We start from the raw sequence: 22,734 nt of genomic DNA on the forward strand, positions 1-22,734 counted from the left end.
GCGTTGCATAATGCCCAGCTCTGCTCTGGATCCAGCCTGTGTACAAAATCAGGTGAATGTGATGGCTGATGATGACTGAGCTCTTAGTGTAACACATCATGGATTCTAGGTCTCCCACATGAATGCCTTTTATAGTGGAACTAAGAATGTTCACGTACATAAAAAAGAATGTTCTTGTATATAAAAAGAAAGAATGTTCGGGTACATAAAAGGAAAGAATGTTCATGTCAATAAAAAAAAAGAAAGAATGTTCGCGTACATAAAAAGGAAAGAATGTTGATGTCCATAAAAAAGAATGTTCACATACATAAAAAGGAAAGAATGTTGATGTCCATAAAAAAGAATGTTCACATACATAAAAAGGAAAGAATGTTCATGTCCATAAAAAAGAAAGAATGTTCACATACATAAAAAGGAAAGAATGTTCATGTCCATAAAAAAAGAAAGAATGTTCGGGTACATAAAAAAGAAAGAATGTTCGGGTACATAAAAAAGAATGTTCTTGTATATAAAAAGACAGAATGTTCACGTACATAAGAAGGAAAGAATGTTCATGTCCATAAAAAAAGAAAGAATGTTCGGGTATATAAAAGAAGAATGTTGATGTCCATAAAAAAAAAGAAAGAATGTTCATGTCCATGAGAAAGGAAGAATGTTCGCATTAATAAAAAAGGGTGTTCTTATATATAAAAGGAAAGAATGTTCTTATATATAAAAGGAAAGAATGTTCTTATATATAAAAGGAAAGAATGTTCATGTCCATGAGAAAGAAAGAAAGAATCACTCTGCAGGTTACTGTCATATAAGAACCGCGCGCTGGCCGATTGTGCCGCTGAGTGTTTCTGCTAACACACGTCACAGGAGCACATCCAGCAGTAGAAGGTTCAGGTTTGAACCAGCTCGAGGGATCTACTTTCCTGTAGCTTACTTCCTGTGTTTAGTTCCAATGTTTACTGTGAGATCACTTCCCCCTGAATCCTGCTGTTCACAGCTTCCACCAAATGGAGCCAAATAAGACACAAAACTTATTGTGATGTGAGTCTGAAGAGCTGCTGCCTTTGATACGTCGCCTGATGATGTCATCTGATGATGTCATCTGATGATGTCACAGTACTCACAGAATGAAACTCTTCCTTTGAAGCTGCTTGGAAGAATTTCCAAAATCACATGTGATTCAGATGTAAACACAAAGGCTGCCCCACTGTCACCATTCAGAACAGCTGAGAAGATTATTGATCATTCATTGATTATTAATGATCAGCTTAGAACCAAACAGTGAAAGAGTTCTGCTCTCCAACACTCTGATCCCTCAGTTACCGCTCCACATTATCCTGCTTAGTCACTTGTCACTCAGTCTTGTCTAACACTTTGATATTTCACGCTGACTGGTTGTGTGTCCAAAAGGCTTCAAAGACATCTTTCTGCCATTCTCTCCTCCAAACCTTTGGACACAGCATCCAGGTTTCTCATAATGTGACATGGGTGTAATTACTGCTGTGAAGGTGGTAGTTTGGCCACGCGGTCCAAGGTGCTGCATTCATTCTGCGGTCTCTTCAAAGGGTGGGTTTGAATCCCATCGCTACTAATTACCTCTATTCCTCTGAATGTAACCTGTTTACAACATCAGTTGAGTGTGATGACTGAGCTCTTAGTGAAACACATCACGGGTTCTAGGTCTTCCACGTGAATGCCTTTTATAGCAGGCATTGCTTCTTAATGCTGAAATGAGAGATAAAAAGCTATGTCGGAAGTTTCAAGGTGTTAACATTTACAAACAGTTTGTACTAACAGTTAATTGAGGCGAAAGACCAGACCGTGTTCAGACCACATCTTCAGCTGTCAGCAAACGTGCCGAGGTGGCTGAGTGGTTAAGGCGATGGACTGCTAATCCGTTGTGCGCTGCATGCGTGGGTTCGAATCCCGTTCTCGTCGGTGTCACGTTAGTCTGTTGGCAGAATAATCCAAAATGTCTGACTTTAGGTCCATCGTGAATGATCATGATGTCTCCAAATGTGTTTGAAACCTGTTGAAGGTTAATTCAAAGGTCATCTGGATATACTGCTTTCAAAAACATTGTCAGACTTTTCAGTTTTTCTCCACAAGACTTTAGCTCTTTGAAGATAAGGCAACAAGAGAAGGCCAAAATAAGTAACTTATTTGAGGTTCATCAAAAGTAAAAACTAAACTATTCTGTCCAGCTACAGCTGCGTCAGGTTAAAAACCCGCTCTAATTTGAAATGCTCACCTTTAGTGGAAGTTAAGTCCATAAAAATGGTTGTATTGGTGTCCAGACACTCCCTGATGGTCTAGTGGCTAGGATTCGGCACTCTCACTGCTGCGGCCTGGGTTCGATTCCCGGTCCAGATGTACTGGATGTACTGTATCTGCTTTCAAAAACATTGTCAGATCTGTCAGTTTTTTCTACACAAGACTTTAGCTCTTTGGAGATACGGCAACAAGAGAAGGCCAAAATAAGGTATTTACAACTCCAATACCAGTTAGTCAGCAAAATATGATGAGCCAAGCCCACTGTGACAAATAACAAAGGATTTTCTTTAGCATAAAATAAACTGTCACATTAATGTCCTGAATGTGCTGTGTGTAAATAATGAGGTTCATCAAAACAAAGTCAGAACCAGAGCTCAGGCTGTTGGTACACAAACAAAGAAAGGCATTCTTGTGGATTCACAAGATTATATCAGGATCTGACCTTTTCCTGTTCCATCAGTAACCATCAAAGGAGATGCTGATTCTGTGATGTCACAAAGGTTCGAATGACATCAAAGAGATCAAAGACTCCTCCCACTTTTCAGTCATGACCTCCACAGTAGAGTGCACTCTGTTAATGACAATCATGGTCCTGCCAGATACCTTTGATTTCGGCCGACAGAAGCAACAACAAAACTGGAACTATTTGGACTGAACTGGATTTGAAACCTTCACTGTTGGACTTGTGAGTGAAGAGTGAGGGGTTACAGGTCCATAGCGTAAGAGTGAGATGGAGGAGAGCTGTCAGTGTTTCAGTATAAACATACAGCCCTGACCACTGTTGTATCCAGGTAGAGCTGACTGATTCTGACTGATTCTGACAATGGGACATTAAACTGGCCTAATGGACAAGGCGTCTGACGGATCAGAAGACTGAAGGTTTGAGTCCCTTCGTGGTTGGGAAGTTATGTATTACAGGTTATACCATATTTAATGGTTCTGGTGAAACCAAAGTAGAGGAAAGGGGCAGTGCAACTGCCGTAACATCAACATGTAGCGGCAGTAATCAGTTTAAAAACAAAGTACGTCTCTGGGTGGCTCGAACCACCATCCTTTCGGTTAACAGCCAAATGCGCTGACCGATTGCGCCACAGAGACACATTGAGTGGGGTGGACCCACACTTTAAGAACGGCGGCCCTATAAGCATCCAACAGCATCACTGAGTCACTGAGCACAGTGACAACTGTACACATTACTGGAGGAAGAGATAAATGACATTCTGCATGTTTTCCTGTTTGTCACTGCTGTTGAAAAACTCCTGACATTTTCCAGCTGAATGATGAGACATCCAGTGTGTTAGAATAACAGAGGATGGTGTCATGGGAGACGTCTGTAGACCATAAGCCATTGTAAAAAAAATTAATAATGAATAAACAATTATCAGGGTGCGCCCGACGCACCCGGGGTCCTTTGGGTGCTCTGTTTATTCCAGGCCTCGTTGGCGCAGTAGGCAGCGCGTCAGTCTCATAATCTGAAGGTTGTGAGTTCGAGCTTCACACGGGGCACAACTTTAGTTAATAATGAGGAGTTAGTGGCTGAATTTAAACCTCAAATCCTTGAACACTGTCTGGTTAACATGTTTTGGTGATATTAGACTTCTATGGACCATTTCACCGCTCTGCATAGACAAGTATAAAGAATCACTTAACAGCTGTCATCTCACAATTTTCCAGTTTAAAGGCACAACAGCAGCATCCAGCTTCTCTGTCGGAGTTGTGAAGTTCTGTCTCCTCAGTATCGACAGATCAGTTCATTTCTCTCCACTTCAGAGCACCGTAAGTCAGCTCGGACGCTCCTGAATCATGGGACTATTTCCCATTCTTTTCACAGTGTAACTGAAAGATACATTTTTCTAACCGATGGAACATCATCCTGTTGCTGATGAATCGTCCTGATTGGTGGTTTTTTCTGGTCATTTCTGTCTGTCTGTCTCGCTCTGTCTTGGTTTTTGTATTGGCTGTGGTTGCTTGAACACTCTGGCTTTATGTTGCTTCCCTTTCCCCGAGACAACTCCAGGGTGTAACAGATGTACAGATGTGGTGAGGACGGGTTACAGGTCCGTAGCGTAGGAGATCTATAGCGCTCATTGGATCGGTTCACAGCTTAGTGTGAAGCAGCAGGGACGAGGATCAACCTCCTCAAGGAGGTGAAGTATCTCAGGTCTTGTTCACAAGTGATGGAACTCTGTTGCTTTGGTTGAAGACAGATGGATGGATGCAGACAAGGTAAGTTCCATTACTGTGAATAATGTAGAGAAAGGACTGACCTTCCTCTGGCAAAAGGTAAACTGCAAGGGCCGTGAATCGAACCCAGGTCAGCTGCTTGGAAGGCAGCTATGCTTACCAATATACCACCATTGCATGTCATCACAAAATCACAGTCCTTTTTTAATGAAACTGGTTATGGGAACTCATGTGGCTGGATTTATGACCGAACATGAGCAACGTAGACAACGGCTTTTATTTTGAAATGATTTTTTGCATTTTTTTTTAAATTTTATTTTATTTTATTTTTTTTTTTTTTTTTTTTTTTAGAGGATGTTTTGCGTGTCTAGCAGCCTGGCTAGCTCAGTCGGTAGAGCATGAGACTCTTAATCTCAGGGTCGTGGGTTCGAGCCCCACGTTGGGCAATAATCAGTTTTGTTTTGTTTTTTTTTAGACCCAAAGTTACATTTCCAATATTCTGCCTCGTCTTTCAACCACAACCACATGAAATATTGTGAGGTTGAATGCTGCCCGCTGACTGGTTGTGTGTCCAAATGGCTTCAAAGACATCTTTCTGCCATTCACTCCTCCAAACCTTTGGACACAGCTTTGAGCTTTCTCACAGGTGTCATTATTTCAGTGAAGATGTATGTATGGATGTATTCCCCCTGAATCCTGCGATTCACAGCTTCCACCAAATGGAGCCAAATAAGACACAAAACTTATTATGATGTGAGTCTGAAGAGCTGCTGCCTTTGATATGTCACCTGATGATGTTACCTGATGATGTACAGTACTCACAGAATGAAACTCCTCCTTTGAAGCTGCTTTGAAGAATTTCCAAATTCACATGTGATTCAGATGTAAACACAAAGGCTGCCTCACTGTCACCATTCAGAACAGCGGAGAAGATTATTGATCATTCATTGATCATTAACAATCAGCTCAGAAACAAACAGTGTATCTGAAGCACAATAAAGAGTTCTGCTCTCCAACACTCTGATGCCTCAATTACCGCTTCACTGGAGCTTGTGAGCAGGTCTAGACCAAACTCTTTATAAATTTATTTAAAGAGACCCAACAGATCCCCCGATGAGCAAGCACTTGGCAACAGTGGCAAGGAAAAACTTCCTTTAAGAGGCAGAAACCTCGAGCAGAACCAGGCTCAGGGGGGGCGGCCATCTGCCTCGACCGGTTGGGTTGAGAGAGAGAGAGAGAGAGGCAGGCAGGCATTGGAGGGGGGGGGGGGTGTAGGCAGGAACATGTTGTTGCATGAAGTTCATGGAGTTGAGCTGTAATACAGAATTCATGCTATATGGGACCAGCAGCTGTTGCAGGAACATGGGATGGAGATGAGTCACCACCTGCAGGATGAGGACAGGGAGAGAGAGGAGAGGAACTGGGAGAGACAGAGACTTTTCCTGTTCCATCAGTAACCATCAAAGGAGATGCTGATTCTGTGATGTCACAAAGGTACTAATGACATCACAGAGATCAAAGACTCCTCCCACTTTTTTGTCATGACCTCCACAGTAGAGTGCACTCTGTTAATGAAGCTCAAAAGACAAACATGGTCCTGCCAGATACCTTTGAGTTCTGCTGACAGAAGCAACAACAAAACTGGAACTATTTGGACTGAACTGGATTTGAAACCTTCACCTCCATCAGCTGTAGGTTACAACGATCAATATTATCGACATGACAGACAACATTCTCCATGTTTTCCTGTAGATCAGTGCTGCTGAAAAAGTTATGAGACATTCAGTGTGTTGGAATAGCAGAGGATGGTTTCGATCCGTAGACCTCTGGGTTATGGGCCCAGCATGCTTCCACCACAAATACAATAACCTAAACCTGCTTTTATTTTGAAATGATTGTGATTGTGTTACTCCTGACAAAATTTTTTGTGAACCAAAGTGAATGAAAAATCTGCATAAAATGGGAATATGAATTTTTAACAATAAAGGGGTTAGGACTGAAAACACTAAAGCCTGTGGCTCCCTGTGGGAGGAATGGACAGCAGTTGTTGGACTAAAGAAAACTCAGCTGTTACTGAATCCGCTGAGCACCAGCAGCTCCCTTCGATAGCTCAGTTGGTAGAGCGGAGGACTGTAGAGGCTTACAGCTGAAATCCTTAGGTTGCAAAATAAAATCCAATTTAGATTATTTTATTTGTATCTTTAGCTCAGACCGCTCGGCTACACCACCGCATGCACTGCGGCCTGGAACCCAGAGTAAGGAAAAGAGTGACACACATGTCAGTGTTAACATACATGATGCAGCCTAGACCACTGTTGTATCCAGGCAGAGCTGACTGCTGCTTTTCATGGAGAGCAGAGACCACTGCATGCAGAGCTACGATAGGCTATGTAATTATTTAAGATTGAACATCTTACATTACTGACATCTGACATTACTGTTTGATAAATTTGGTGACAACTGCACTTTGGGTCCATTTGGAGAACATGGGGGGCTGTGTGACTTCATCACCAGAAATTAAAATGTCTAACATCGATAAAACAAATAAGAATTTTTACAGCGCAAACAAACGGTACCATTTCGCGTCCATTCGGAGTGGATGCTCGCCATTTTTCATGCATTGGTGATATAGTGGTGAGCATAGCTGCCTTCCAAGCAGTTGACCCCGGTTCGATTCCTGGCCGTTGCAGTTTAACTTATAGCTTGAGATCCTGTAGATCTCAATGGTGCCCAACTGGCCTACAGACCAGGAGGAGGATGAAACCGTTCTATCTATTCAGCTACAGTCGGTCTGTTACAGTAGATACTCACACACATTGTTTAACATATTCTAAGAACAAGTCATGGACAGTGGTTGGCCTGTCCATCACCCTGGTAACTGGCCAGTTATATTCAGTTTACGCCAAGTTCATGGGTTCAAGCCCCATACTGGCCACATGCAACCTCTCAAAACTTGATTTCTTCATCATTAAAGGTGTGTGTGTGTATACAAGTACAAATGCTAATAAAGATAAGTATATGCACCACAAAGGGCCTCTGATATAATAACACCGCTGCAGCAGCAAAGGAGAAACAGCATGAGAAGCATTTACTACTCAAGTCAACGTGTAAGTTTGGATGTACTCTTCAATTGATTTTACATTTACCTTTAAGAGATCGTAGTTTACAGTTATAAATATAAATGGGAATAAAATCTGATTTTCATTTCATCATCAAGAGGATGTCTCCACATGCACACTTGTTCTTGGTGTTTTCACGAATTGTTAAATAAAATACTATTTCATTCATCCAAGCATAATTAGTTGTTATGTAATATATATATTCTGTGTGGCTTAGTCTTAAAATTATAATGGTTGTGTGATCAACTCCTGCCTGAAATTTGCTTAAAAATTTGCCCATCAAAGTGAGTCCACAATACTCAAAGACCGCCTGATTAGATCGCACAGAGGCTCAAAATTTGCATTTCCTCATACGTGTGGAGTGGACAAAACCAAGTTGTTTCAATTTTCCAAGGACAGAATGGCAATATTTCGACATGTCAAAGGAATTTTGGTCTTTTAAAAGTTTGGGCGGTCAAAAGTAGACCAAAAGAAATTTGTCCCCAAACACACCTTGCTGCAGTTGAGGTGAAAGAAAAGTGGTCTCTGTCAGAAGTGGGATTTGAACCCACGCCTCCAGGGGAGACTGCGACCTGAACGCAGCGCCTTAGACCGCTCGGCCATTCTGACGACAAAAGCTGCAACAATAGCCGAAAAATTTGCTGAAAAATTCAATCAAGAGACAGAGACATGCAGAACTTTTCCTGTTGCAGCCTGCTATTCCAGCTAGAATTATCCTAAATATCCATCGTGAATGATTTCTAAATATCTTTGAAACCTGTTGATGGTGAACTCAGAGGTTGTTAAAGGGCCTTTTCCCAAAGCTTAGCTTGCATGCTAATATGCCAATACAGGGGAATTAGCTCAAATGGTACAGTGCTCACTTAGCATGTGAGAGGTAGAGGCATCGATGCCCACATTCTCCACAAGACTTTAAGTTGCACCAATGGCCACCATCACTTTGAGTTACCAATGTGGGATAGATCCTCAGGACAGTTTTGTGCTTTGCTTTACCGTGTTGTTTCTCTGCAAGCCTTTGATGGAAGTTCAGTCCACAAAATGGTTGTATGAAATCTTCGTCAAGTTAGAGCGTTGTGCTAATAACAACTATCGTAAGTATAGTATTAGGCAGAATGTTAGGTATCTACAATTAAGGAAGGAAAGTCTGACACAAATACACAAAGAAAAAAGGCAAGCTTTTGGGTTCACAAGATTATATCAGGGTCTGACCTTTTCCTGTTCCATCAAAGGAGATGCTGATTCTGTGATGTCACAAAGGTTCTAATGACATCACAGAGATCAAAGACTCCTCCCATTTTTTTCTCATGACCTCCACAATAGAGTGCACTCTGTTAATGAAGCTCCACAGACAAACGTAGTGTGTCACTTCCTTGAAGGTTTGAATGATGTGTGAGTCTGAAGAGCTGCTGCCTTTGATCCATGTAACAGTGTATCTTTCATCCAAAGTCACAACTTTGAGAAGTTAGAGAATGTGAGACATGTGGCATTATTGCAGTGAAATGGGTGAAGTTATGTGGTCGTGTGGCCGAGCGGTCCAAGGTGCTGGATTTAGGTTCCAGTCTCTTCAGAGGCATGGGTTTGACTCCCACCGCTGCCAGTTGTCCAAGCTGTGCGGTACAATCATGAAGAGTTTAGTTAAATCTAAAACTGTTATGAATGACAGATTTAGAGTCCAGAGTGCTCATGATGACACCATGGAAGCACATGTAGCTGTGTGAAGTTTGATGTCTGTGTTACTTGAAGTATCCTGACAAGACACTTGTCACAGTGAAGACACCAGCTGAAGCTGTAACATAATCTTCGATCAGTGTTAACAGTGTGGCCTTTGTGTCCTTTTAATTAAATTTAGCGACTGTTCCTGGACTTAATGGAGACTTTTGTGGAGGAACTGACAGGAAAGCGCACATCACTCTGCAGCTCTCAACAGCAGATGCTGCAGTGAGCCCCGTCCCAAAGCCCTCACCTGTTCAGTCTATTTATGAAACATTTCAGAAGTCTCAGTCTGACCCCTGTGGTTCATACTTTACAGTATGTTTTCAGTCAGACCTGCTGATCTGCAGTGATGGGCTGTGTGTGTTTATGGGGGGTGTAGCTCAGTGGTAGAGCATTTGACTGCAGATCAAGAGGTCCCCAGTTCAAATCTGGGTGCCCCCTGCCACCACCATGAAACTACATGCTTTCATACGCAAGCACAAAGAAAAAGAAAAATCTTGCCTTTGTCTTTTTTTGTTTGAGCCCCAACAGTGCTCATTAGTTTAATATATCGAAAACCTAAAATAGGATTTGATTCCATAACAGCAGGACAAAGTGTGTCATTAATCTTCTGGATTCTACAGACTGAGTTCATGTTCTGATAGATTTATTTTACAGCTGTAGTAACAATAAATCTCCAGCAGGTGGAAGTATTGCTGCTCAGATGTCATGTACACTGTGGGACACACAATACTCACAGAGGACTTTATTGTGCTGCAGTGAGATGTATAAAAAGCTCCAGTTCTACAGTCTGAAGATGTCCAGTCTGAAGGTGGATGAGTTCTGACTGCAGAAGAAAGTTTCAGAGCGTCTTCCAATGGCTGATTATTGATCAGTGATCAGATTATCAATCAAATATGCTGCTTTCTGGGTCTTAACATTAATAATAAGAACAAGTGTTTACAAAAAATGCAGTTGAGGTTGATGGTAAAGTGGTTTGTCTTAATGTAGGACTCTGCGTCTACCTGAACCTGTTTGACTGCAGATGTGCATTTTCATTTGGACCCCAGGAAGAGTAGCTGCTGCCTCATTTGTGAAACATTCATTCATACGCGAGGACATCACGAATATTGTTGGAATAGAAAATCTTATTTTTTCTGTGTGTGCTCCTGAGAAAGAGGCTCAAATCCAAACCCAGGAGACAGAAGTTGAGTGAGTCAGTGAGGAAGAAGCTGCTCGTTCTCCTTCAACAGTTTGATCTGAGGAAAAGTCACTTCCTCTTTTCAGGAATCAACTTCTACCATCTGTCCACTAGATGGAGATAACTGAGCATCAACTGAGAACTGAGTTCTTCATCATCTGGAAACAGACAGCATTGTTTTCTTCAGCTGGAGCTCTTTGTTCAAATCTGCATTGAGATTCAGAGCCAAATGTTTTTCATTTGCTGGATTACTTCATTATTTCACTGACTTATTGATTCAGTCTGGTCAGCAGAATATAACCTGATGAAATCAGCTGCAACATTAAACTGATGTTTCTACATGAATGCATCACTGATTCTAAAACCATAAACTGAACATGAACACTCTGTACACTCAGCGTTACACACATGAAGACAACATCATGTGTTTAAGGTGATGTTGAGCTGAACAGGACTTGTATTGAACACACAGAGGGAGTGCACCGTTCCTGGAGATACTGCAATACCAGGTCGATGCGTGGAGTGGACGGAGCAAGCCCCTATTCCATCTCCCTGTTCCAAAAATCTATTTAATATATGGTCCCCGGGTAGGGGACGTATCAGATATTAAACTGATAAGAACAGATACTACACTTGATCTTAGCCAAAAGGCCGAGAAGCGATACCGCTCAGCTGTCGGAGGTAACGGAGTGTTTCTCCGCACCGACCCGCTCAGTGAGGGGTCAGAGTCGGCTTCAGTAACAACATCACTCCGAGAGAGAGACACAAACAGAAGACATGAAGAAACGAAGGAGGGATCAGAGAACAACCACAGACATGTTATTTTCACAAAGTTACGTTGTAGAGCAAAGAAAACGTCTCTTCTTGGTCACCTGTAAAACGTCATATCTATGTCAATTTAGCAGCTGAATATTATTGTGAAAACATCAGTTTGTCCTCTCATGTGATTGGCCTCATGGTGTGTCCATCAAAATAACCCCCCTGTCTGCACGGATTCTCTGAAGATTCGGCTCTCCTCGACTGGACTCCGCTTTTTTCAACCGAAAGAGAGAATAATAAAATGAAAGAGGAACTTTCTCTTCCACAGAATAAAAGCACAAATGACTGAACACACACATATTCAAAATAGCATTCAAAGTCATTTTAACCAGTATTACTGCCATCATTTCATCTTAACATAAAGTCCGTTATGTCCGTCTCATGCTAACATACAATGGAAAACGCCATAGACCGGCTAACAGGATTAGCATCAGTGCCGCGATCATTTTAAAGCGTCAGTGAACTCAAACATGGCAGTGTTACCAAAGTAATACGGGACAAATGTAACACTCAGAATCGGATAAATGTAGACGCATCAAATGACGTCACCACGTTCAGCAAGCAATACTCCTCGGAACGGAGATGTTGGAAGTCCCTGTCTGGACGAGAGTAATGCAGCCGCACTCTGCGAGTTAACAGCTTATCAAAACACAACGATTCTGTATTGTCATGACAGACAACAGTAGGAAGAGAACAACACAGAGAGGACTGGCTCCGAACACTAACTCTGGTTTATGTGCAAATCATTGAAAATTTGTAATCATATAAAAACAAGATGATTCACACTGACGGTTATACTTTTGACATGTTTGAAGCAAATAAAATAATTTAAGTGCATTTCATATTTGTAATTGTGAATTGTGAAAAATTGTAATTGTAAAAAAAAAAAGAAAAAAGAAAAAATGTAAGCAATTCCAGTTTACAATTTGATTGTGTTACTTTCGTCAGGGCGGCCCTATAAGCATTCAACAGCATCACTGAGTCAGACGCAGCACAGTGTATTAGCTGTTTATTGATATACTGGCTGTTTGCAGCACTCTTAAAAAGGAGACTTGATTATTTTTTTACAAAGTGAAAACATAAACCCCCAAAACTGTTGTATTTTTAAGTATTCCTTTGTTGAAGGGTGACCTGACTTTGAGATTAATGCTTCCTCTGCAGAAGTTCCATTCAAAGGACACAGCAGTCTCTCTGACCAATCAGTTAACTGCACAGTCTCCATGTCTCCCTTTGGAACAGCCTGAAGTTTTGTGGAAGAGGTCAAACCAAACCAGATACTATCCAACAAAACCAGCTGAGTACAGCGCTGTGGACCTGAGCCAGAAACAGGCTGAATGATTTCACAGCCAATGCAGATAAAGGTTATGTATGTTAGCTGGTTAAAGCAGCCTGTGTTTACATCCCAGCAGTTCCTTGTTGTAGAAATAACAAACTACTTTTAGGTTTTCATCAGCTGTCGGTTACAATGATCAAGGAAACAGCTGTTTATAGTTTATCACTTGTTAGGATCCCTGTTAGTTGTCACTGAGGCAGCAGCTACTCTTCCTGGGGTCCAAATGAAAATGCACATCTGCAGTCAAACAGGCTCAGGTAGATGCAGATTGAAGCCGGGGCCTCATACATGCAAAGCATACGCTCTACCACTGAGCTACATGTGTGGTAGCTTTAGCAGCTTTAGCTAGCCAGATGCCTTCTGAGCACCTGCGACAGGTATAACCCCACTTTTTTGGTTGCATCTGTTGGAAGCCTTGAATAGCAGGATTCAGGGGGAAGGGACCTCACAGTAAATGTTGGGGTAACCAGAATTAAGCTTCAGGGAACTAGATCCCCAGAGCTGGTTCAGATCCTGAACCTTCCCATTGCTGGATGTACTTCTGTTGTGTGTGGGCCACTTCATAGGCTCCAGTTGCGAAATCGGTCAGCGTGTGGTACTTATAAGACAGTAACCTGCAGAGTGATGCAGAGGTTGTGATTTCAAGCCGCAGCTGGCTGTGATTTTGGAAGAAAGGTGGCATCTTGTTGCAGCACCTCTGTTGTGTTGTGCTATGTTCATTGTTTTCTTTTGTCTGTCTGTGGACTAATCTTGGAATAGCTTATCCACTGGAGTGTACCACCTCTGGAGACAAAAACATAAAAGATTCTGTGATGTTACAAAAGTTCTAATGACAGAGAGATCAAAGACTCTTGTTTGTCTCATTCAGACTGCAGCCTGAAGTCCCGGGGACATCATGCGAATGAACAGATCAATGGAACTGAAATAAACTGACAGTCCAACAGGAGGAAGGAAGAAGGAAATGAAGGCCACAGACAACAATTCCTCTGAAGATATTCAGCACTAATGCTGAGAGAAGTTCAGCATCATCAGCAGTCAAGCCATCACGTGTTTTCTTCCCTTTTTACTCTTAAAGAAAAAAATTCTCAGTTACAGAAAACAACCAGAGCACAAAGGAAAAGTAATGAGTGTGCAGGCTGAAGGAGTTTCAGGAACACACTGAGATTTAGACTTAGATTAAGTTCAGCTCTGTTTCCAATCTGGAACTGATGGAAACTCCAGAGCTGAGAAGTGAAGCCAACAGTGAATTGTCTCAGTTTCTAGTTTCAAGTCTCCTTCAATACAACTTCCTCAGAGACACTGAAGAACCAGACCAGAACAAGAACCCAGGATAGAGAGGTTCAGTGAATGTGGTGTTGAAGGTGTGGAGGTGGATCAGTGAGTCAGAGGAGACTCTGTAGAAGGACAGAGAGCCAGCAGGACAGTCCACATACACTGCTACTCTGTTAGAGACAGAGGAGGAGGAGAGGAATGTTTTTCTGTTGTTGTGACAGACAGAGTAACCACCATCAGAGCAGAACAGACTCCAGGACTGATCATTATATCCAAACAAACAGTCAGCACTGTATCCTTTACTTCTGATTCCTCTGTAGCTCACTGAGATATAAACATCTCCACTCCACTCAACCTCCCAGTAACAGCGACCAGTCAGATCATTTCTACACAGCAGCTGAGGACAGATATCAAATCTGTCTGGATGATCAGGATATGACTGATCCTCTTCTAGACGTGTCACCTTCCTGTTGTTGTCAGACAGTTTGAGGTTTCTGTGGATTGTGTTTGTGTCCAGTTCCAGTTCACAGACATCTGATGGAGAGAACAAGAAACAACAGCTGCAGTTTATCATCTGTTCATTTATCAACAACTTTACTGAAAGTGAATCATTCAAACTTACATTTCATCACCTGTGAATAATGTTTGACTACATTTAAATTAAAAGCCAACAATCCAGTTAGAACATCAACAGTTACTGAACATGAGAGTCAAGATGTCAGCAATGTTCTGCTTTTTTTCTGCTGTGGAGTCAAAGATGACGGCTGATGGAGATCCACATCAATAAACACATGAAGTGTTGATCCTGAATGAAACTAATCTTTGTACTTCAGTCAGAAATGTAAAAATCTAGTGTAACATGAGCAGCTGAGTTTTCATGAATCAAAGTGAAAACACACTCACACTTCCTCAGACCAGGTCTCAGTCTCTGTGGTCCACCATGGTCCACCCTGGAGGAAGAAACAGAGTCAGGATCAACTTGATCCACCATCAAACATGAAGCAGAGTTCCTCAGAGCTGTCCAGACCTGAGAGTGTCCAGTCTCCAGTCTGGATCCTCCAGTCCAGCAGACAGAAGCTTCACTCCTGAGTCTCCTGGATGATTGTAGCTCAGGTCCAGTTCTCTCAGATGGGAGGGGTTGGAGCTGAGAGCTGAGGCCAGAGAAGAACAGCCTTCCTCTGAGACCAGGCATCCTGACAGACTGGATAAATACTATAGAATCAGGTCGACAGACATTGAAACACTTCGAATCAACAGCAGAACAAAGAAACACCATAAGAGAATACACAAAGGTAAACCACAGCAGAGAAACAACAGCTGAACTATAAAGACACTAATAAAAGTAAAGAGACAGTTACTTTTTCAGTTACACAAACACTGTAGAGTGATGCATTGATTCTGCTCTGTGTTCAACCAGGTTCATTCATCCACAGAGCATCATATCAGCAGTCCACTCAACCTTTGAGCCCCTTAAATATTTTCCTGAATAATCACAATTGTGACAGATGCCAAAAGCAGCAGAAAGGTTGTGTCCACCTCCCTAAAAGTAAACAATCCTCAGTGAACATAGAAGACACCACTACGAACCAAAATCTACAAAACTAAATCCAGTTTTAGTATTCACACAAACATGAATTCTGACCTGAGAGTTTCCAGCTCACATTGTGGACTCTTCAAACCAGCAGACAGCAGCTTCACTCCTGAATCCTGCAGGTTGTTGTTACTCAGGTCCAGATGTCTCAGACTAGAGGACTGGGAGCTGAGGACTGAGGACAGAGCTTCACAGCTTCTGTCTGAGAGGTTACAGAAACTCAGCCTGAATAAGAATCAGAAAAATAAGAGAAAATTATTTCAAAAATGTGTTCTTGGTTTGAGCAAATAAAAAGATTCAGTTGATCTGGATGGATTTATTTGCACATACAGAACTTTGTTGGAGGCTTTGACCACTGGCAGCAGCCTCAGAAGAGCCTTCTTTGAAGCAGAGTATTTCTTCAGGTCAAACACGTCCAGATCTTTTTCTGATGACAGTAAGATGAAGACCAGAGCTGACCATTGAGCAGGAGACAGTTTATCTGTGGAGAGACGTCCTGATCTCAGGGACTGTTGGATCTCCTCCACCAGAGAACCATCATTCAGTTCATTCAGACAGTGAAACAGGTTGATACTTTTCTCTGCAGACAGATTCTCACTGATCTTTGTCTTGATGTACTGGACTGTTTTCTGATTGGTCTCTGAGCTACTTCCTGTCTGTGTCACCAGGCCTCGTAGGAGAGTTTGGTTGGTCTGCAGTGAAAGACCCAGAAAGAACCGGAGGAACAAGTCCAGGTGTCCATGTGGACTCTGTAAGGCCTCATCCACAGCACTCTGGTAGAGACATGTTGGTTTAGATCCAGTCCCTATGAATTTAAACCTTCGAGTTCTTGTTTGTTTTTCTGACATCAGATTGACTCCAGAGTTGATGAAGGTCAGATGGACATGAAGAGCAGCCAGAAACTCCTGAACACTCAGATGGACGAAGCAGAAGACCTTGTCCTGGTACAGCCCTGTCTCCTCTTTGAAGATCTGTGTGAACACTCCTGAGTAAACTGATGCTGCTCTGATATCGATGCCACACTCTGTCAGGTCTGATTCATAGAAGATCAGGTTTCCTTTCTGCAGCTGCTCAAAAGCCACTTTTCCCAGAGACTCAATCATCTTCCTGGTCTCTGGACTCCAGTGTGGATCTGACTCAGCTCCTCCATCGTACTTGACCTTCTTCAGTTTGGACTGAACCACCAGGAAGTGGATGTACATCTCAGTCAGGGTCTTGGGCAGCTCTCCTCCCTCTCTGGTCTTCAACACCTCCTCCAGAACTGTAGCAGTGATCCAGCAGAAGACTGGGATGTGGCACATGATGTGGAGGCTTCGTGAGGTCTTGATGTGGGAGATGGTCCTGCTGGCCTGCTCCTCATGTCTGAACCTCTTCCTGAAGTACTCCTCCTTCTGGGGGTCATTGAACCCTCTGACCTCTGTCACCATGTCAACACACTGAGGAGGGATCTGATTGGCTGCTGCAGGTCGTGTGGTTATCCAGAGGCGAGCAGAGGGAAGCAGTTTCCCCCTGATGAGGTTTGTCAGCAGCACGTCCACTGAGGTGGACTCTGTAGGATCAGTCAGGACCTCAGTGTTGTGGAAGTCCAGAGGAAGTCGACACTCATCCAGACCGTCAAAGATGAACACAACCTGGAAGTGATCAAAGCTGCACATTCCTGCTTCTTTGGTTTCAGTGAAGAAGAGATGAACAAGTTCCACCAAGCTGAACTTCTTCTCTTTCAGCACATTCAGCTCTCTGAAGGTGAAGGGGAATGTGAACTCTATGTCCTGGTTGGCTTTGTCTTCAGCCCAGTCCAGAGTGAACTTCTGTGTTAAGACGGTTTTCCCAATGCCAGCCACTCCCTTTGTCATCACTGTTCTGATTGGTTGGTTGGTCTGATTGGTTCCAGGTGGGGGTTTAAAGATGTCTTCTTGTCTGATGGTTGTTTCTGCTCTGTCCTGTTTCCTGGATGCTGTTTCAATCTGTCTGACCTCATGTTCCTCATTGACCTCTCCAGTCCCTCCCTCTGTGATGTAGAGCTCTGTGTAGATCTGATTCAGAAGGGTTGGCTTTCCTGCTTTAGAGATCCCCTCAAACACACACTGGAACTTCTTCTTCAGCTCAGATTTGAGTTTACGTCGACAAACTGGCACATTAAACTCTGAATGGGCAAAATACAAATAAGATCAAGAATTACTAGGTTGATGTTTACTTTTCCTAAAGAATAAGAATATGATCATATTTCGCGCCGTCTCCTCAGACTTTAGTAAATATCTAATTGATCCATCATGTTAAATCCTCTTACTGCTCTGCAGACAGTCAGCCAGCTCGTCCTGCTTCATCCTCCTCAGGAAGTTCACTGTGATCTTCAGAAATGCCTCTCTGCTCCTCCTCTGCTCTTCATCCACCTCATCATCCTCATTCTTCATGAATTGTGGGTAATCTGGACTCAGACTCCTTTTGATTTTCTTCAGCTCGTTCTTCATAAAAAAGACGATGTTCTCCTCCAGCAGCTGGAACACAATAACATCCTGTGTAAAGTTCACTCTCAGTATAAACTGATGGATCAAAGCATCAGATCATCAGTCAGCAGAGTTCAACTTTAGCTGCTGCTGTATCATCTGCTGCCACGTCTCTTTCCAGAGCTACACAGAAAGATTCAGACCTGCTAACTTCACTAAACTAACTTCACTGGTGTAACTTACTAAGTTTGACTTTAGATTCTGACAACACAGAGATCCAGATCATCACATGAAGACCAAACTGATACAGCCCTTCAACACATCAACTTAGGAAGTTTTCTAGCTAAGTTGATGGTCAAAGGAAGACTTTTCTTTAGGATTCACTGTAGATGAATAAAAAGGAGCAGAAATGTTTTGTAAAAGTCTCCAACAGACCATATTCATACAGAACATATCTGTTGAGGCTGATGGATTATTGCTCTGTGGTGAACTACAACTCCCAGTCCTCTCCCACTCTCTCCCACCCCAAACCTGTTCAATCCCAATTCAACTCCTGTCTGTCACAGAGTAAAGCTCTACTGGTCTAAAGAGTGCAGCTTCAAACTCAAGTCTTTGTTGGTGTCTGTTGTAGTCACTGGATGAACATTTACACACCATAAATATGGAGTCCAGGTCTGTGTGATGATGTTTGTCAGACTGAACTCTGAGGAGAAAAGACACAAACACACAGTTTGTTCCAGGAGTTTTCTATGAACAGCAGAGAAACTGATAGACAAGCTTTGATACCTTTAATGAGTCCAACAACAAATGATCAGCTTTTACCTTTTTTCTTTGATAAAGTCATCCATAGACCGATCACTCTTCATGGACACACAGCTGGATACAGCAGACTGTTGTCCATCCTTAAAGTCAATAGGTGGTTGCATAGACCGATCACTCTTCATGGACACACAGCTCAGTTCAGGAGAATCTGGTCTTGACTTCTGGTTGCTAGAAGAAACAGAGTTGACATTAAAAGTATTAACCAAATAAATGGGTAGAAAATTATCAATTTAAAATAAATCAGCCAAGTCCAGCTTTCACGAAAGTGAAGTATTTTGCATTGAGTATTACTGACATGTGCAAGTCAAATAATAATAATAATAACAATAATGATAATAAGAAGAAGACGATGAAGAAGAAGAAGAAGAAATATATCTCTACATGCAGGCAGCACAGCAGCATTATGGTTAGTGCTGTTACCTCACAACAGCCATGTCCGTATGTCTGAGTGTGAGTGTGGCAGATTGTTTGTCTCTGTCTGTATCTGTGTGTTGGCCCTGTGAGGGACTGGTGAATATAAATGAACAAATCTCCACATCCTGGTTGAGCTCCCAATGGAGACAAGGATAAAAAAACTGAAGCAGTAAAAAATGTAAGTGACAGTGAGAGTGAATAATGATGGAGCAGTGATCTGAGTGCTGAGCTCTGACAGATGGACAGTTAGAGATCCTCATCTCACCTCTGAGCTTTGGTCTGACTCTCATGTTCCCCACACAGAGTGGTTTTAGAGGGAGGGGCTCCCTCCTCTCTGTCCTCACACTGATTCATAGCTGAGCCTCCACCTTCACACAAACAACAAAAAGCTTCATGACAACAGGATTTATATCACAGGACACAATCAGCATTGTTTACTGACGGTTTGATTTTTCTCTCTCTGTGTTGATTTCAGTCAGATTGTGTTATAAACAGAGAACATTCCTGATTCATGTTAATACCAATCTTCAATGTTATACATTGGCATTAAAACTAAATTTCAAACAAACTCAGATCACCATTTACTTTAAGCAGTGCAAGTTGAAGAGTTATTGAACCTTGACATAGTTGTGATCACCATAGGTTGGCAAACAAACGTTACAACTAAACCAGTCTGTCCTGTCAGGAAACCCCAGATTAAGAGAGGTGGTTCTCTCATCTGATGAAAACGATAAACCTTAAACATTTGTTTCTTTTACACATTATTTAAATACTGTGCCTCCACAATGTCACGTAGAAATCAGTCAGATCTGTCAGTGATCTGCAAGTTTCAGAGAAATGTATCTCAGATCTGATGGTGCTTCTTCTCTCTGTCCACTAGATGGTGGTATCTGACTGTAGGATGTGTTGATGGAGCTGTGATTTAATTCATGTCACCTTATTGAGCAAATAACTTGTGACAATGTAAAGATTTGCCTCAATTGATTCCCAACAATAAAAACAAACCTTCAGTGCATTCACTGTATCTGGAAATTCTCAGAGGGGAACATTAACAGTCAGAGTTCAATTTACTCATCCAAGTTCATCCAAAGTATCGTACAGTTCTGACATGTTTGTTCTGTCATGGCTCGGCTCGGAAATCAAATTCAGCCTTATCAAGAAAGTTGATAAAAGTTTCTGCTTCACTTAAGATTTGTGGTGACCACTTAAACACCTTTAAAAAAAATTAAATCTGTTTTAACTCTGGTGATTTAAAATCTTGAGTTTACTAAGTCTAAGAATCTTACTTTATATCAGAGCAAGAACAAAGTGAAGGAACTATTCACTCCAAATTCCAGATAAAATACTGATAGATTCAGTCTGTAAATAGGAAGAAAGGAAGGAAGGTAAATAAACATGTCTACTGTTGTCAGCTCAGTGTGATCACAGTGATCCTGTTCAGACATTTTACAGATTCTCACCTGCTGAACTCACTTCAGGGAGACTTTCTGACACTTTCCAGCTTCATGTGAAGAGAAGAAGCTGCTTGTTCTCCCTCATCAGTCCTGGTGTCTGAGCTGAGGAAAAGTCACATCCTCATAACTTCAGGGTTCAATTATTAAAAGCTTTAGTGAGGTGAAACTGTTCTAACCTGTGTTAGAAACCAAATCAGTGCCAGAGGACTCTTTGGGATGGTGGTGTGATTCTTGTGAATGTCTTGATCCTCAACCCAGCAGACGATGATGTAAATGTGCTGCAACAATGTGAATTTCTCAGCATGGATAAAATTTTAAAATATCAGTAAGCAGTTAAGAGTCTGCGTGGTTTCCTCTGGGTACTCTGGTTTCCTCCCATCGCCCAAAGACATGCATGTACAGGTTAACTGGCGATGTTAAATTCACCGCAGGTGTGAGTGGTTGTTTGTCTCTGTTTGTCTTTATGTGTTGTCCCTGCAATGGACTGGTGACCTGTCCCCTTGCCCAATGTGAGCTGGGATTGGCTCCAGCAGCGCAGCAACCCGGATACGGATAAAAGCAGATGAAGATGAATGAGAGTGAGTGAGAAAACAAATCATTCAGAGCCAACAACAACAACTATGTCATCCCGAGTTCGACCAACAGATGGAGCCATCAGAAATCTGAATTTCTTCATTACTTCAATGTCAATATTTGTATACCTCAGTAATTGTCAAAGAGGACAATAACATGTAATAAAGAGGAAAATTATGTAAAAACAAGACAAAACATAAATGCCCAGGGGCAAGTGTTTCCTATTTTTTTTGTATTTTGTTAACTTAAACCGACATCTCTTTTCATCATCACCTTCTTCTCTACTGTCTTCAGTTTAAAAAACTCTCCACTTCCATGTCTTTTGGTTTTGTTATTAAAAAGCAACAGAACTGAATCAATGCTTTCAGGAGACACAGACCTTGAATATTACATGTTTTCAATCAGTGTTCTCATGGATTAAAGTGATAAACAATAAAAAATATCTTCCTAAGAAATTATTGTTGGCTCATCTTTGATCTGGAATAATGTGGAAAGATCTGACATTAATGTTACTGAACCAGTTTTCTTCCTCATTACAGGAAACAAACATGATGTGATGAAGTTCTACTATCTGTCTACTAGATGGTGATAAACAATGTGGGAACATTTTACATTAAATCAGTCACAGTGTGGAGAAATCAAACAGTTTCTGCTGAACAAACTGGTCACATTAAAGTGCTGCCTTTGTTTCTTATTGTTTCTAAATGTATTGGAAGACAAATGAACCGAGGAAACTGAAGTCAAACCGAGTTCAGAGGCCTCTTAGCCAGCTGACCAGTTCTGAGGAACCTCCATCAATAAACTCAGATTATAATCAAACTGCTGCCAAAACTAACATAAAAATCTAAATCAACAAGCACAATGTGATCACAGTGATCCTGCTGATCAGAAATATACAGATTCTCTCCTGCTGAACTCACTTCAGGTTGATTTACACACATTCCAGCTTTGTGTGTTCGGAAAACATGCAGCTGCTCATTCTTCACTTTTTCATTACTCAACTTTTCTTCCTCCTTATAAGAAACAAACAAGATGTAATGAAGTTCTACGATCTTTCCACTAGATGGGGATAACCAACACACCTAAATTGTTTGGTTTGCATTTACTTTAGTATTTTTCTTCAGGAAAAATTTCATGATTGAATAAGTAAGCAAAAAAGTAAAAGCTCAATTTTACTGAAGAGGAAACAATGATTGATCAAACTGACAAAAGAAAACACACATTTTTTGAAAGCCCAAGTTCTGACCTAAATGAAACAAGGCTAATGGCAGAAAGTAACTTTAGAAGAGAACACTGTTAGTCCTGAGAGACAGATTTTTGGGGGAGTGAAAAAACAGCAGTCTGATCTAAATCTGCTGCGTAGAAATTCATTACTGCTCACAACATTAGTGTGTGATGCTGCTGGAGGAGGAGAGGGGACCCTGCTGCTCTCTACACTTGATGATCTATCCTTATCACACAGAATAATAATCTGACTGATGTAGATCATGCAGGTTTCTGTTTATTTGTATAATGATCCTTATCATCGTTATAATTATTAAAGTGTAT

At 41.7% G+C, this 22,734-nt stretch overlaps 1 protein-coding gene and 4 non-coding genes across 5 annotated transcripts; 2 read left to right on the forward strand and 3 right to left on the reverse strand.

The window, feature by feature from the left end:
- The first annotated feature begins 4,825 nt into the window (after positions 1-4,825).
- trnak-cuu (transfer RNA lysine (anticodon CUU)) lies at positions 4,826-4,898 on the forward strand. The gene has a single exon. It is a non-coding gene; the product is annotated as a tRNA-Lys (tRNA).
- A 3,199-nt stretch (positions 4,899-8,097) lies between these two features.
- Positions 8,098-8,180, reverse strand: trnal-cag (transfer RNA leucine (anticodon CAG)). Its single transcript has one exon. It is a non-coding gene; the product is annotated as a tRNA-Leu (tRNA).
- Positions 8,181-9,653: 1,473 nt separating this feature from the next.
- Positions 9,654-9,725, forward strand: trnac-gca (transfer RNA cysteine (anticodon GCA)). Its single transcript has one exon. It is a non-coding gene; the product is annotated as a tRNA-Cys (tRNA).
- A 1,211-nt stretch (positions 9,726-10,936) lies between these two features.
- LOC115058475 (U2 spliceosomal RNA) lies at positions 10,937-11,127 on the reverse strand. The gene has a single exon (XR_003842090.1). It is a non-coding gene; the product is annotated as a U2 spliceosomal RNA (small nuclear RNA).
- Positions 11,128-13,955: 2,828 nt separating this feature from the next.
- LOC115057476 (stonustoxin subunit beta-like) lies at positions 13,956-16,265 on the reverse strand (the record flags this gene model as incomplete). The annotated part of the gene is made up of 5 exons (XM_029524620.1): positions 16,252-16,265; positions 15,531-15,704; positions 14,916-15,089; positions 14,792-14,838; positions 13,956-14,422 (listed from the first exon to the last, which is right to left on the reverse strand). Coding segments are annotated over exons 1-5 (876 nt in total), but the record flags the coding sequence as incomplete, so codon positions are not given.
- Positions 16,266-22,734: the final 6,469 nt, after the last annotated feature.

The sequence above is a fragment of the Echeneis naucrates genome, chromosome 2 (genome assembly GCF_900963305.1).
Source record: "Echeneis naucrates chromosome 2, fEcheNa1.1, whole genome shotgun sequence".
In the NCBI taxonomy this organism is placed as follows: Eukaryota; Metazoa; Chordata; class Actinopteri; order Carangiformes; family Echeneidae; genus Echeneis; species Echeneis naucrates.